At 42.9% G+C, this 17,159-nt stretch overlaps 1 protein-coding gene across 1 annotated transcript; it reads right to left on the bottom strand.

Moving 5' to 3' along the window:
• Positions 1-1,862: 1,862 nt before the first annotated feature.
• LOC115478385 (zonadhesin-like) lies at positions 1,863-16,875 on the bottom strand. Its single transcript, XM_030215683.1, has 5 exons — positions 16,678-16,875; positions 13,954-14,092; positions 8,920-9,057; positions 4,993-5,095; positions 1,863-2,057 (listed from the first exon to the last, which is right to left on the bottom strand). Exons 1-5 carry the CDS (start codon positions 16,873-16,875, stop codon positions 1,937-1,939), a joined length of 699 nt encoding a protein of 232 aa, XP_030071543.1. The 3' UTR covers positions 1,863-1,936.
• Between the last annotated feature and the right edge of the window lie 284 nt (positions 16,876-17,159).

The following is a 17,159-nucleotide window of genomic DNA, read 5'->3' on the forward strand; positions in this document are numbered from 1 at the left end:
GTGTGTTCAGTCAAGTCATTAGAATTCTTAGAACTTATGCACAAGTTCCTACTAAAGAGAGAGAAAGAAAGAAAGAAACACAAAATTCTACACGTCTGCAGTAGCACAGGTAGGTGATCTCTACTTAATACACATATACAACAGGCTATTTCTTATCTCCAAGTATGAAAAGTAACCAGAATATGAAACTTACTGGAAATAACTGGAGAAAAAACTAGAACAGAATTTTTTTAAGGAATGCTACAACAGGATTAGCCACCTAATATTCAAAATGATTTAAATAGCCAGGAGAGGCTTCTGGCCGTTTACATCTTGTGTCTGGGGCTAAGCGGCAATATTCAGTGGCACTTAACCAAACAGTGCTGCTGAATATTGCCTGTTAACAGCCAACCCCCTAACTAGCGAGGTAAGGGGCGGACCAGGGGCTGATTTTGGGTGGAGTGTTCACCTAGCCGGTTAGAAGCAATATTCAGTCTGCTAGCTGGCTAGGAAGCTCCAATAGAGGAGTTGGGGGAGGGGACCTGGACCAACCAGCATGTGCACCCCCGGGCCAAAGCTTCAACAGGGGAAGTGCCCCTAACAGCGGCAGCAGACCACCAAATGCCAGACAGAGCAGGTTCTTGCCTGTCTTTTTCATTTTGTTCTATCTATTGATAGAGGGAACCACCCTTCACTACGACCAAAGAACTGACCAACAAGTGGGCCAAAAAGGGGCACCACCAAAATCTCCCCAAAAACAAAGGAGAGCAGGTCTGCACTCACCTACCATCTGTTGATAAGGAGACTGAGAAATAGTGGCTGGCTGAGGGCTGCGTTCCACCTTATTAAGTGACATCACTCAGTTCTCAGTGTCCCCATCTGCTGGTAGGAGGGCATATACCCGCTCATAGGGAATGGTCTGGAGGTAATGATAAGGAATGCAGTATTATATGAATGTCCTACTGTACTGCCTATTATGGTGCATCATTTATATTCTGCTAGCATTTATCATATTTCTGCTATATGAATATTCTACTATACTGTTTTAATATGCATATTTACAACTATCATATTATTGCTATTACCAGGCTTTAATCTGCCTATCTCCAGCTTTACCTCATTCTTTACCACTGTGTTTTATGCCTGAATTTGGTCATTTTACTATTGCTATGCTGTTAATACAATGTATTAAACACCTGTTGTACACCGCCTTGGGTAAATCTCTTCATAAAGACAGTTGGATAAATCCGACCATCCTATAGGGTTCACAAACTTTTTCTCAGCTCTTTGCTTGCATGCAAGGCTAGAATTTCCCCTTTGGTACAGTAAGTACACGTTGGCATACTTTTCACCATGCCCTCACTCTTACTGAAGATCCTTTGCCTAAGAGCAGGTGGAATATAAATCTAGCCCTGCTTATATGTTATGGGAAATAGAGAGCAGAAATCTTTTCTATCATCATAGTTTGCATGCATGGAACATGAATGTTCATTTACAGACTTGCATGCTCTGTACAAAACTAGGTTGAAAATGGGATGCTAAAGTAATATTTCCTGTAATACATTATTGATTCATAAACTTTCCAGTCGAGAAAAAAAAAATAAAAAATATAGTTTTAAAAGATTTAAAATGTATAATATTTTGGGTACTTCAAATACATTCAGAAATGTTTATGCATAAGGGCATTCCTACTCAAAGTTTAAAGCATTACTTTTAATGTGTCGCTATTACATTTCCACTTTAAAAACAAGTTTAAAGGACTGATGCATTAAGGACATTCTTCCTTCTCAACAAACTGCCCAGGAAAACTCAAAAATAAGTAATTTATTGAAAAGAAATGCTTCAAAGGGATACAGCAGAACCATAGGTGCTAATTACAATGGTATTGCACATAATTAAACATTTGGGATACACAATCCCACTTGAGATGACACTAATTAAGTTGTGATTGGCCATCTCATTCTTCAACATATGCAGCGTTGACTGCCCAATCTGCTTCTTGGTAGATGCTGGAGTTTGATGTGCTTTCTGTATCATTCACAAAGTAATCTGATCCCTGAGAATTTTTCTTCTTCCTCCTACAAAGGTGATCAGAAGAAATGCAGAATTATAAACACAGTAAATCATATGTGCACAGTAGTAAAGTAGGAATGAAAAAGAGCAGATGTTACTGATTAGGAAGCACTTCTCATGCAAGCTTATAAATTTTGACCATGAGCAATTAGTACTAACAGTAATCATTTTCACCACATGTCGAAATCCTTCATAGACCAGATCTTTATTCTCCTATAATTTCTGTATGTCAGTTAAAGTGTTTAGCCAGGCTGAAACTGAAACCTGTCAGATGAGGGCAGCAGAGGTGCAGGAGGTTCTCCATCCACTGTCCTGAGGAACATATCTCTTTATTTTTCTATGCTGGATCAACCACCCTAGGGGTCTGAGAAGGTACATTAGCTTCCATGCCAGTCCTTAGCCCTGTTTGCTGAAACTACTGGTTGTCATGGTGTTTTTTTAATCTCTTTTGGGGGGGAGGGGGATTGCAAGTGTCTCTATGCTATGAATGCCTCATGGTGTAATCAGTAGTTTGCTTGCCTACTGCACCCACAATCTGTGGTAATGGTGGTTAGCATATATGGGTTTTAAAAAAGTTTGGACAAGTTCTTGGAGGAAAAGTCCCTAGTCTGTTATTGAGATGGACATGGGGAAGCAACTGCTTGTCCCGGGATTGGTAGCATGGAATGGTGCTACTATTTTGGATTCTGGGATGTTGCTGTTCTTTGAATTCTGTCAGGTACTTGTAACCTGGATTGACCACTGTTGGAAGCAGGATACTGGGCTAGATGGACCATTAGCCTGACCCAGTATGGCTATTCTTATGTTTGTATGTTCTTAACCTGGTTTCATGTAGCTAGCATCTGGCCAACTCAGCTATCCATCCATTTTCAGCCGGTAAAAGAGTACCCAGCCTTAGTTAGGAGGTAAAGATAACTGGGGAAGACAATGGTAAACCACCCTGCTAATAGTCTGCCAAGAAACCATCACACAAGTGGCAGCCCCCATAAGTTATTCACAACTTGGTACTTGCATACAGGGGACAACTTTACCTTTACCTGTCTGCTATGACGTGTAATGGTCCTACCAGCTTAATTTATATAGTTCTCTGAAAGATCATGTAGCAGTTATTGAAAAAGATAATTAAACAGCTATTTAGTAAAGGAGAGACTGGTTGCTGCTTTGTCACAAAAAGACCCACTACTACTGATAAAACTCTTTCATGAAAAATCATGATTTGGGTGAATTCTTGCTATTAGTGGCAGGGCTGTGGTCAGAGTTGGAGTCGAAGGTTTGGTGTACCAACTGCATAGCCCTGGTTAGTGGCATACAGCAAGGCATATTAATATTATCCTGTCAGTTTTTGACCTCATGTGCCATTTTCTTATGCTGTACAGCAGCCATTCCCAACCCAGTCCTCAAGGCACACCTAGTCCCTGCAGGTTTTCAGGTTATCCACAATTAATATCCAGGAGTTAGATTTGCATAAAATTGAGGCAGTGCATGCAAATCTATCTCATGTATATGGAAATAGGAATAACAAGTGATGTAATTAAATTTGCAGATGATGCAAAACTATTCAAGGTTGTTAAAACAGAAATGGACTGTGAAATATTGCAGGAAGACCTTAGGAAATTGGAAGACTGGGCATCCAAATGACAGATGAAATTTAATGTGGACACATGCAAGGTGATACACATTCAAATCATAGTTAGCACTCAAGAAAAAGAGCTAGGTGTCATAGATAATATGCTGAAATCTTCTCAGTGTGCAGCAGCAGCCAAAAAAGCAAACAGGATTCTAGGAATTATTAGGAAAGGGATGGTGAATAAGACCGAAAATACTATAATGTCTGTGTATTGTTCCATGATGCAACTCCACCTTGACTATTACATTCAGTTCTGGTAGCTGTATCTCAAAAAAGATATAGTAGTATTAGAAAAGATTCAAAGGAGAGTGACCAAAATGATAACGGGGATAGAACTCCTCTCATATGAGGAAAGGCTAAAGAGGTTAGGGCTATTCCGCTTGAAATAAACACAGAAAATGCTGAGAGTTGTAGAATGAGTAAATTGATTTTTTACTCGTTTCATAAATACAAAGACTATGGGACACGCAAGGAAGTTACATGGAAATACTTTTAAAACAAATAGGAGGAAATATTTTTTCACTCAACGAATAGTTAAGCTCTAGATTGCCAGAGGATGTGGTAACAGTGGTTAGCATATCTGGGTTTAAAAAAGATTTGGACAAGTTCCTGGAGGAAAAGTCCATAGTCTGCTATTGAGACAGACATGGGGAAGCAACTGCTTTCCCTGAGATTTGTAGCATGGAATGTTGCCATGGTTCAGGCTTCTGCCAGGTATTTGTGACCTTGCTTGGCCACTGTTGGAAACAGGATACTGGGCTAGATGGACCATTGGTCTGACCCAGTATGGCTACTCTTATGTTCTTACTAGGAAAAAATGCCTGTTTCTGAGCGCAATGAAACGGGCTCTAGCAAGGGGCCCCCTCCCTCCGAGCTACTTGCCTTGTTCGGGGTTCGCGTCGCTGTGTGTGGGGAGGGTTTTGTTTTGTTTTTTTGCTGCGCCTCCGTGGCCGTGCCTGTGGCGTTTCCGTTTCGGCCCTCGAGTGTCATAGCTCCGCCCTCGACGTCATGACGTTTTGACGCGAGGGCAGTGCAGACACTCCAGGGCACACCGGATATCTCGGGCGCCTCAACTTCCGTGGAGGCTTCAGAACGTTGGGGTTGCCTTTTATATAGAGAGATGTTCTATAGTCATTGTGTTTAGCCTGAAAACCTGATGGGACTAGGTGTGTCCTGAGGACTGGATTGGGAATGGCTGCTCTACAGAATGGTTACTAAAACTGATATGTGGGCCAGAGGTAGTGCTGATATCAAAGTGACTTTGTGCATACAAGGTGTTTCTAAGCCTGATGCATATTTAAACAGTTCGCTACCTGGCATTGCACCTCCATAGGACCAGTCCTGTGATGGTGCAGAGGAGGATGACAGCAAGCATAGTGCCCACAACAATGTAGATAGTTGGATTAAATGGTTCTCCTAGGAAAGAAAACAAATATCAGCCACGCATCCTACAGTTTATTGGACCACTTGAAAATGACATTTGTTCCTTTTCTATCTTGTACAATCCTGGCACCTAGTCATCTAAGCATGCTTTCCAACTAGTCAGCCAAGACCACGGCCTCTGCAACTGTGAAATAAACATTTCAGAAGGCTTCAGACGTGAAGGGGAAGTTTCAGAATGGAACTTAGAAACCAAACCAGGCAACTGTTTATTGCTATTGTTTGGAAGGACTGTGCTTTTGTAGAATAATGGTTTTTTTTTCTGTTTTAGCCACTTCTTTTACCTAAAAACATAACATGCTTCTGCTTTGACCTTTATTGGGTATTAACTCTGTCTGGTCCTCTACAATACAGCATTGCCAGTGAACATGTGATTAGAGTTATAGAATGCAACTGAAGAAGTAATGTATCAAAATTAATATAAGGTTAATTAAACCACATTGAACTTGAGCCTGTTTTTGGGATAATGTGGGATATAAATGTCATAAATAAAATAAGTAAATAAATATTTCCAAGGACCGTCTTCCGTAATCTGGTACAATCATTAGTAATTAGTCATCTAGACTACTGCAACTCACTCTACGCTGGCTGCAAAGAGCAAATACTCAAAAAATTCCAAACAGCCCAGAACATGGCAGCCAGACTCATATTTGGAAAATCAAAATACGAAAGTGCAAAACCCCTACGAGAGAAGCTACACTGGCTCCCACTCAAAGAACACATCACGTTCAAAGTATGTACCCTAGTATATAAAATCATCCATGGCGAGGCCCCAGCCTACATGTCAGACCTGATAGACCTACCACCCAGGAATGCTAAAAGGTCATCTCACACATTCCTTAATCTTCATTTCCCCAACTGTAAAGGTCTAAAATACAAATTAATGCACACATCAACCTTTTCCTATATGAACACGCAATTCTGGAATGCATTGCCAGGCAACCTAAAAGCGATCTATGAACTGACCAACTTCCGTAAACTACTAAAGACCATCTCTTCGACAAGATATACCACAAAGATCAAAACATGTGAAACTCCCACATATATCCAGAAATGTTAATAATGCCTTATGTTATATTACTATCATGTATTCCATTACCATTCAACACAAAATCCTTCTGTAACACCAAATGTCTATTCTCTTATCATTACCACTATCCATGATGTATTGTAAGCCACATTGAGCTTGCAAAGAGGTGGGAAAATGTGGGATACAAATGCAATAAATAAATAACCCAGCAGATCGCCAGCCCCCCTGTCGCTGGGGGGGGGGGGGGGGCGGCTACGGCCACTGGACCACCAGGCAGGGACCATTTTCAGCGGGTTTGGGGGGGCTGGAGACCCACCGGATCTCCAGCCCTCCCTGAACCTGGGGGTGGGGTGGGATCGTCAGGGGGACCGGAGGTCCGCCGGACCTCCAGCCCCCGTTTTGCCTTGCTCGGCAGGGGTAGTCAGGGCCTGGGGGTCCCATGGACCTCCAGCCCCTGTGTTTGACAGGTTTGGGCTTTTGACAGTCCAGACCTTTCAAGCAAGTGTGGGAGGATTGTGCTGAGCGCATGCTCGGACACAATTCTCCCGCACTTCTACCCCATGATCAGAGATAATTGCGCTGCTTAAATTTGCATGCATTATCTCTGATCATCGGTGCGGTAAAGCCCCGTGCTGTTCCAGCGCTATTTTTAGTGTGCTGTTTGGAACATCGCGGGGCTTTTGATCATCTGCCTGTTGGAGAGTAATTTTATAAAGTGGGAGCTAATTTATATGGCAGTTACACAGGGCTCCTTTTGCAAAGCCACGCTAGTGATTCTAGTGTGGCAAATGCAACAAAGCCCATTCAATTCCTAGCGTGGCTTTGTAAAAGGAGCCCACCGTAAATGATTAGAATACCAGCATGGGCACATATGCACATATATGTCAAAAATCTGCCTAAGCACTTATTTGACAGGCAGGCATACACATGGGCGGAGTCTGAGCAGAGTGTGGGCGGGACTCACATATAACTTATAGAATACTGTACATTGCTGTGCGTATCTCTGGCATTGAGATGTGAGCACTTACACTACCTTTTTGTTTGGCATAGGACTCATGCATAAATTATATTTTTTTGCAAACAACTATTGATTTATCTATCATCAATCTTTATTATTCTTTATTTTAATCATTATAACCATAAACATCTACCCACTCAATGCTGTTCTCATCTATTAAAACCAATTACACATATCAACATTCACATCACATTCATTCCATCTCATTTATCCATATTATAATAAGTTTTTTTTTTTTTTTACAAATCTCTAATGAAAGCAACAGTCCACATTCCTAATAATGTCTTACAATAACAGCACATACTTTCGTTTTTATCTTAATTCACAATAATATCTGTAGAGGTTAACTATATATGTTTTGATTTTGGTCCACAGAGCTTTGCTCCACCTAATTGGAGCTAACACCATTCAGTTTTATGTTTTTCTCTTAAAATCAACTCTCCATTTTTAGATTGAATTCATTATTCCACACTTCAACTCCTTGACACAATCTTCTTTTAACACTTTTACTGCATGCGTCAAATTCTTCAATACCATCGAAAAGAAGAAACATGTAGCTGAGCCTTCATATTCTCCTTAGCTTATTCATACTTACTGATGTCTCAATGTTACCCGTGTTGTGTTTGCATGCTGTGACCCTACATGTATATGTTTCTCTTATACAGCATCTTCAGGGGTCAATAATTTGGCTGCCAAAAAGCCACTGGGCACTCAAGCCTCACTATACCCTCGTGGAAACGTCTAAATTACGCCCAAGCATGGAATGAATGTGATGTGAATGTTGATATGTGTAAATGGTTTTAATAGATGAGAACAGCATTGAGTGGATAGATGTTTATGGTTATAATGATTAAAATAAAGAATAATAAAGATTGATGATAGATAAATTAATAGCTGTTTGAAAAAAATATATAGAATATACCAAATACAACTAATTATTGAGGAGTGTACCCTTATAAGAATAATGCTTTTATAGAACAGGAGCTTCATAGACACTTAAATACGACGACTACTACTAATAATCATTTCTATAGTGTTACTAGGTGTACACATTGAGGCCAATATTCAGACCGTGGGAGGGAGCTTGGCTATCTCCTGCGGTCGGTGGTCAGCCCGGCTATACAATGCTGGGCTGTTTCTGGTGACTGGCATTGAATATCCGGTTTATTTTTAATTTTGATGTGAAGCCCCGCCCAGTGGATCCCAGGATGCACTGGGCAAGGCTGGGTGCCGCCATTTTCAAGGTGGTGCTGGAAGAGGAGGCAGTGAGGCAGTATACTTCTCCCTCCACAAGCTACGGGGGTGTGTGGAAGGGGGCCACTAGACCACCAAGTTGGGGAAGTTTTACATTTGCAGCCCACTGGGCTACCAGGGCTTTTATGGGAGGGCCCCTGTGAACTTGCGTTGGGGGGGGGCCGGGGGTCACTTGGCTTGGAGTGGGGATTCGGGGGGGGGGGGGGCACTGGACCACCAGTGCCTTGAGGTTGCAGGGGGGTCTGGGGGTTCCACAGACCTCCAGCCTGTGTTTGACAGGTCTGGGCTTTTGACAGGCCGGACCTGTCAAACCTGCTTAAATCTGCATGCTATATTATCTTTGATCATAGGGGTGGTAGAGGCCCACACTATTTTTAGAACAGTGTGGAGCTTTTGATCATCTGCACCTCAATGAGCTAGTCAACCTAATGGAATTCCTAGTCTCATCTTATTGTTTTGCTAATGTGACAGGTAAGAGTAATTGTAATAGTAATTTACCTTTTGGCTTTTCAGCTTCACAGAAAGTACCTCCATGTGTCTCTGGGCATTGACAATACATGGTCTTGTTTTCGGCATTCACAGTTTTTTCAATACATTCACCTCCATTTTCACATGGATTTTCCAGGCAGGGGCCAGCTGCAAACAAGCAGAATTAAGCCCATATAAAGTTGTGTAGAGTAATACAGATCTGGTATGATTTAATAGTTCTCTTCCGGATAAGTTTACAGCATGCTGTAGGTGAGACTCCATCTTCTCTCAGGCCCCTATTTACTAAACCATGCTGGCTGGTTAATATGGGAATTACTGTGTGCTTAGAGCACAGACCCAGGTTAACAGTTAATTCAGCATGTTAACTGTTAATGTGAGTTAATTCTCACATTACTCAGATAAAAAGGAATTCTGCAAGTGGCCACTTGAATGCATAAATGTATAGAATACTAGCACTTTTGCGAATTAAGCACTATTTTGTAAGTGGTATAGGACTAGATTTAGTAAATGGTGCTCAAATTTGGGCACTGAAAAAAATCCACGCAGCACGCTATTTTATAAACAGCACTCCAGGTTGCATACCATTTATGTTTATAGAATACCACTTAGAGACAATTTCTGAGCCAAATTTTGGGCATGAGGATTTATACCAACTAAACCCTGGTGTGAATGCTGATGCGTAAATTAGGCGTGGATCCCCGGTACTCAGTAATACTATGCACATCTTTAGTGAACGCCATGACCCTCCTAGGGCCATGCCCCCTTTTGAGTTGCAAACTATAAAATTTGAACACGGATCTTTATAGAATAGCGCTTAGCAAGATGCGTGCGCAAATCCAAATTGTTGCCAATTAATGCTAGGGTTACCATTCGTCCGGATTTCCCCGGACATGTCCTCTTTTTGAGGGCATGTCCGGGGCGTCCGGCGGATTTTGCCTGCACCCACGTTTGTCCGGATTTCTGGACAAACGTGGGCGCGGGTGCGGGCAGGCGCGTGCGTGTGGGCGGGCGATCGGCGCCGCGGGTCTGGTCTCCCGTCCCCTCCCCTTCCTTACCGTGTTCCCTGGTGGTCTAGTGACGTCTTCAGGGCAGGAAAGAGCCCCCTCTTTCCTGCCCGGAGCGCTGCCTCCCCTGTCTATCATCCTCCTCGGTCTGGCTGGGGATTCAAAATGGCCGCCGAGAGTTGAACTCTCGCGAGGCCGCTTCAACTCTCGGTGGCCATTTTGAATCCCCAGCCAGACCGAGGAGGATGCAGCAGGCAGTGCTCCGGGCAGGAAAGAGGGGGCTCTTTCCTGCCCCGAAGAGAAGACGCTACTAGACCACCAGGGCTAGATAGTAAGTGAGGGGGGGGTATGTGAGAGAGGGGGAGGGGACTATGTGACGGGGGGGGCGGGGAATAGGGGCGGAATGAGGACCCAAAGGGGGTGTGGTGGGGGCGGGGCATGAGGCGTGGCAGGGGCGGGCTAGGGGGCGTGACATGTGTCCTCTTTTTCAGAGGACACAAAATGGTAACCCTAATTAATGCCAATAATTGTTAGCACCTAATTCTTAGTATTAATTGGCTTGTTGGCCAATTTCATTGCATACACATCTCAGAATAGTGCACACTTTTGTGCATGTAAATTTGCACGACACTTATAGAATCTGGGGGATAGAGTGTAAATGCAAGGGGGTGCTCATATGGGTGGAGCACGAAAAGGGCATGGGCAGGGCAGCAAATTACACATGCATAACTTACAAAATACTATGGCCCCCTCTGACAACCTAGTATCAGTGAGGGCTGTAATTATGTGGGAATTATTTCTCTGATATATCTACTTACCATAAGAAATATACAATTTGGAAATATGGGACAAATAGGGTTTCTACCTCCTTACACCCACCCCAGATACAATGGACCAGCCACCTCCAAGATATAGGGTGACAGAAAAGACAGAGGCCATGCTCTTTCCAAGGAGTAAGTCTTTATTCCATTATAGATGATAACAAAACAATCAGGCTAAGTAATTAGGCAAAGTAATTGGATAAAGTAATTAGAATAATTAGGTAAAGTAATTAGACAGAGTAAGAAATAGCAAAGAAATCAGGCAATAGCAATTTGTTACGAGAGGGAGAGAGAGACCACCGTGAGAAAGAGTCACTCGGTTGGCAATCTCACCCCTCTAGATAGAATATAACAGCCACTTATATACAGTGAATTGAGCACCAATCCCCCTCCTATCCAGTCTACAACTTGCAATCTCAGCTACTTTCTGTCTCACCCCATTGTTTAAATAGAATGAAACACAGTATCTGAATATTCTGGAACACAGAACACAATCTGAATGTTTATAAAACACAGCATCTTATAATAAGTCCAAGGCTCTTTTACCGAAGACTTTCAGTCGCCATCTCGTACAGGAATTCCCCTAGAACCCAGGTTTTATCATAGTGTTATCTAAGTCCTCAACACTTCTTCTCTCCCAAACTGTAAACATATTCTTGAGTGTCCTTGTCAGCGGCACCGACTCTGTCAGGGGAGGGGGAAGAGCACTCTTTGCTGATACAGTGTGACCTTGTATGTACAGCTCTCAGCAATAATACAGAGAACACAGAAAAAATGCAGCTTTCAGGCAGTTTTAAGATTTAAGCCTTTAGCTTTGTAGGTCATGGGTCATGCCTGTCAGTGGTCAGGAAAGTGCAAATCAATTCAAGTTACAGATGCTCCTGCATTTATGTGATTGCTACTACTACTACTCACTTCTATAGCGCTACTAGATGTACGCCACGCTGTACACATTATATGCAGGTGCTCTCTCTGTCTCTAGAGGGCTCAAAATCTAAGTTTTTTTGTACGTGGAATAATGGAGGGTTAAGTGACTTGCCTGAGGTCACAAGGAGCTGCAGTGGGAATTAAACCCAGGTTGCCAGGATCAAAAGCCTGCTGCACTAACCATTAGGCCATTCCTCAACTCCAGTTATGCCAGTTTTTTGGCTGGTGTAACTGCAGTCATGTACATATAGGCGCACCAATGCTGGGTTATAGTATTGTATAACAGAATCTGGGCACCCAGATGCCATTATAAAATAGGCTTTTAACAGGCAACATCAGAGTGCCTAAAAACAGGCACCCACTTAGAAATACCCTCCTAACGCATATGGGAAAAACATTCAGTATGAGGGGATCCTTCATATGCTCATCTTCAGATATGGTGTATATCAATGCTAAAAGTGTGAAGAAGGCTGCTATATTGGACAGACAAGCCACATGCTAAAGACGAGAATCAATTTACATAGATATATTAAACATCACAGTGCCAACCAGGATGTCACCTCTGTGGGACAGCACTTTACAAAACCAGAACACTGCATCAATAGTTTTATGGTGAGCATAATAAAAGGGAATTTTAAGACAATCCAGGAACATAAGGCCTTAAAGTCAAAACGATGTATTTTGACACCCACCAGACAGGACTTAACAAAGATCTAGGTTTTCTAACCCACTATAATCCATAAAATTCTATTGCTTTATCACCACCTTATCAGCCATCCATCTCTCCCTGTTTCTCACCCCCCCCCCCTCAGCTCTCCCTGTTTCTCACCTAACCTACCCCACCCTCTTCTTGTGAGACTGTCACTGAAATGCTTTTGTGTTTCACATATATTGATATTTATCAACATTTGCTCATTTCTGCTCTGAACAAGAAGGGTTACCTTTGAAAGCTAATCAAAAATGTATTAAGTCAGTCCAATAAAAAAGGTATCATCTTATTTTCTTTTCTGTTTTCTTTTATTTCTATTTATTAACCCCTAATGCAAAAAAACACCATTTTGGGTTGTGGAATGAACAGGGATCGTGCTTTATACCATTAACATGGCAGAGGTGTACCTAACTGCACTGTATAGTAGCCCCAGAGCTGCCAAGAGAGTAGCCCCAGCTGCCAAGATAGTAGCCCCAGCGCTGCGTATGCCTTGTAGCGCTATAGAAATGCTAAATAGTAGTAGTAGTAGTAGAGAGCAATTTTCCATGGGCCCAGCCTCCAAGGAGGACCAAGCGCTGGCGATTGAGAGAGACTGCGCTGCCGGCCACGAGTCCTTCCTGCTGCGTCCAGCTTATAAGGAAACAGAAAATTACGACACAGGAGGAGAACACAACAGGAAGAAAGACCTGTGGCCAGAATAACAGTCTCTTTTGATCGCTGATGTGGGGGGGGGGGGGGGGCAGCAGCGGTGGGGCCCTGAACATTGTTTGCCCTGGGCTTGGCTTTGTAACTCGGCAGCCCTGGGTAGCCCTCTTAAAAATACCAGGGATGCCCTCAACTGTTAATACAAAGATTTTACAACTACCGGGCGTTAATTCTGGCTACTGCCATGTGGTTGCTGCAAAACCTCAGCACACATTTTATAAACAGGAGCCTTATTTTTTTTTTTTTTTACATTACCCTAGTATCCATTCAGGTGTTTGACTGGAAATATGAATTCTGTCAGTTTTGGTCAGTCATGGGTTTCACCTGGCTTTTCCAGTGTCCCCCCCCCCCCCCCCCCCCCCCCGCCCTCACTGTTTTCCCCATTTACAGTGCTGTCTAAGTGATAATACGGGGCATTCCTGGTCAATACGGGGCATTCCTAGCCCATGTTTGATTTGGTTGATTTAATCCTGAAATGAGAATGAGGACAAATGAGAAATCTATGAGCTGAGCATCTTTCCTTCTTGCACTTTGCGATTCAGAACTTGTACCTGTCCTTCTCATCTATATTTCAATTAAATAAAATATGCCCATGCCTCCCTTCCAACCCATATCCTAACAACAGCCCTTATAAATTACAGCAGCTCTCCTTTACTCACTTAGCAAAAGCCTTACTATAAACCTGTGTATTTAACTTCTTTTTAAATGTTGGATGATAGTTCTCAAATCACAATGTGTTCCATAACTTATCACCAAGTACTGCAAATGCTCGTGAACAGATTGATTGTAACTTCACTTTGCTGGGGCCCAGGAGCGATACATCTGCTAGGCCAGAACCAGTACGTTGTTAGACCTTTACTGTGTCAGTTGTACTTACAAATATAGCAGCCACGTGTGAGATTTGCGATGGTGCAAATTTCTTGTGGAGAACACAGAGTCCTCTGACAGTTGACAGTAGAGCTTTCTGTACAAACACATGTCTGAGAGCAGTCATCTGTGGTAAACCTTTCTCCAGCCTTAAAAATAATAATAAAAGAAAAGAAACCTCCTTGTGAGAACACACAGTATGTAGTAGTATATTTAAGAAATTAAGGGCCTGATATTCAAAACTATTTAAACAGCCAGGAGAGACTCCTGGCTTTTTAAATCACCTGTCTGGGGCTAACCAGGCATTTTCAGTGGCACTTAACCGGATAGTGCCACTGAAAATGCTCAGTTAGCACTCGAGCCAAAATGGCTATTTTGGGAGCATTCCGGGGGTGGAGTTGGCACATAGTCAGTTAAGATAACTTCAGAAATAGGACCACATAAAATTTCCGAGTTTAATGTTGGTTGCGGGCGCCATCTGAATATCGAGCTCTGTCTGTAATACTTCCATCTACATCAGGCCTCTAATATTTTAGGGCAAGCATTTATTGTACCTGTTAATAATTTTTTCTGTACTGAGTGGTTGGTTGCTCAGGAGTCTTCCACTTCCCAGGTGTAAAGGAGCTGAGGAAGTTAAACAGGAGTGTTCACAGTCCCTGGGAGGCAGGGGGGGGAGGGAAGAAAGTGCCATTGCTTCAAAGTGACTACAGGGTTCCAGTAGCGGAGGAGGACCACAGCTGAAATGACCAGACTAGTTATTGGAGGGCGGGGGGGGGGGGGGGGGGTCGTGGGAGAGAGATAATTAGGAATACATCCCTGGATAGCCACAAATGAAGGCTGTAGTTCAGAATGAACAGGAGGAAGCTACTGGGTCAAAAAAATAAATAAATAAAAATGAACTTGTATTAGGTGATGTCAGTCGGCAGTGTGGATTTCCTACCACACTGAAAATGAAAGGCCACTAAAACCCTAAACTTTGTCACAGCTTAGACTTATTTGAGTTCAGATATCAAACTAAACTGATTCAGGGGCAATGATAGAGGTTTATTGCTTTTAATAGGGAAAGTGTCCAATTGTGCACATGCTACCTGCCTTTTAGTCTGGCTCACCTTCTTAGACAAATAATCTTATTTGGAATTTATGCCCTCATTAACTTGCATGATAGAAATATTTAGTCAAAAAAGTGAATGGCATGCTTAACCTTTACAGTCTAGCTGAAACCTTCCATGCCAGTTTCCTGCAGAAAAGGGAACTATGTGCTAGGAAAAGCCAAAGTTTAGGGGCCAGCTTAACCATTATACAAACTAGGCATTTGCCTAGGAAATCAGCGTCTAGAGAGCAGCCAACACCACCTGCCGTCAAAGCAAAACAATGGATTCACATAGCCAGATAACTCAAAAACCTTTCAGCACCTAATCTTTACCTACAGGTAAATAGCTTTTCAAAATTGTTTTGTATTCAAAGTAGAAATTAAGTTTTACCTGCTAATTTTGTTTCCTTTAGGCCCTCCAGCCCGGTCCAGCTGCTGACGCATGGGATATGCTTGCCTACCAGCAGATGGAGACTGAGAACACAATTTCTGAGACCTGTATAATAGCCTTGTGCCACCTTATAGCTAGCTAGTATGTAACTAACAAATATAACAAACATTCCCCACTGTCTGTTCTCCCCACAGAAAACTTCACTTCCACCTCTCTAAAGCTGCAAAAGCCACAGGCAAATCACAGCTGTGTCATTTTTTTTTTTTTGCACATCACACACAACAACAACCAGTGTAATAACTATGTGCGCATGACCAGTCAAACTGGGGGAGGGAAGGGACCGCATGGCCAGGGGGAAGAGGCACCATTATGGATATGCCACTGGATCCAAGGTCCATTCGCATCTGATCAAACCAACCCATTTCCCTGCCTTCTCCAAATACTTCTTTGGAGTTTCTGTATCATGTTATTTCTTGATTTCAGAAAAAGGTACAGCTAACCCGAGAAACGTGAGGATTAAGCCTAGCAGCACAAAAGATTCTTTTATCAAATCCCCAAGCAAACCCTTGTTATTGCACATTAGCATTTCGTTATCAACTTCGGCGGGAAAAATGAGCTCAAAATGTTAACAATTTATCTGTCAATATTCATAGGCATCCTAACGCCAACCCCAAGCTGGCGTAGGGTTTGCAGCGACGAGAGCGCCGTTCTGCACGCTGTTCTTCGAGCATTGGAGGGAATAGGAAATGGCCTCATTTGCATGCTGTTGACTACATTAGCATGCTACTTGTGCTGTTCGTAGGTGAGCTCCTTGTTTCCCACAGTAAGGGCCTTTGAACGTTTTGCACTAGTAAATGCAGGTACTAGTCTGGTGCCAGTGGCTTCTAGCGCCCACATTACTTCTGCGCATTGGGGCCTTAGTGCTAGGGTGGCTGGTACTTAACCAGTTAGCAGTGAAATTCAGTTCACTAATCGGTTAAGTAAGTGTATAAAGTTAGAACAGCAAAAAGGCTGTCCTAACTTATTTTCCATAGTAACCAGGCACCAGTCTGAATATCGACCGGTTTCTGATTAACTTCCATGTGACTGCACTTACCCGGATGTGTTGGAGCCCAGACATGGTCCAACATTGAATATCTAGGCTTAATTTAGCCCACAGCTGTGCGCGGCTTAAAAACTGGTGACTGCTGTAGGATGAATATCAGGATCTTTAGGTTTTGCTGGCTAACACACATTTCTGGAATTCGCCCTACCTTGTAGTACTTATTGAGATAAGTACAGCCACACTCTTTGTATGGCACACAGCTGAAGCCGCTGAAAACATATCCGGGGAGGCATTCACAGCCTTCCAGACAAGGCATGTCACAGTCCGAGGGAGCGGCCAGATCACTGCATGAGGCAGGGCAAGCAGTCATGCATTTGCTGTATCTACTGTTAGGAGGACAGTCCATCTCTGTTTAAATAAAGAAGCAGAAAGTTAGAAACAGTCTTCAAAATGTGCATATCAGCTTAAGGACACCTTGGGGCCGATATTCAGATCACGGAGGTAGCCAGGCTGCCTCCCGCGGTCGGCACTGAGCCCTTATTTCAATGCCAGGCCTTCCAGTGACCGGCATTGAATATCTGGGTGTTTTTGACTGGTTTCAACTTAACAGGCCAAGTTGATATTCAGCACTGGCAGGTCAAGTTAAAACTGGCCAAAGATAGGCCAGCTATTTTGGCAGCCTAATTTGGC

Source organism: Microcaecilia unicolor, chromosome 10, assembly GCF_901765095.1.
Source record: "Microcaecilia unicolor chromosome 10, aMicUni1.1, whole genome shotgun sequence".
Taxonomy (NCBI): Eukaryota; Metazoa; Chordata; class Amphibia; order Gymnophiona; family Siphonopidae; genus Microcaecilia; species Microcaecilia unicolor.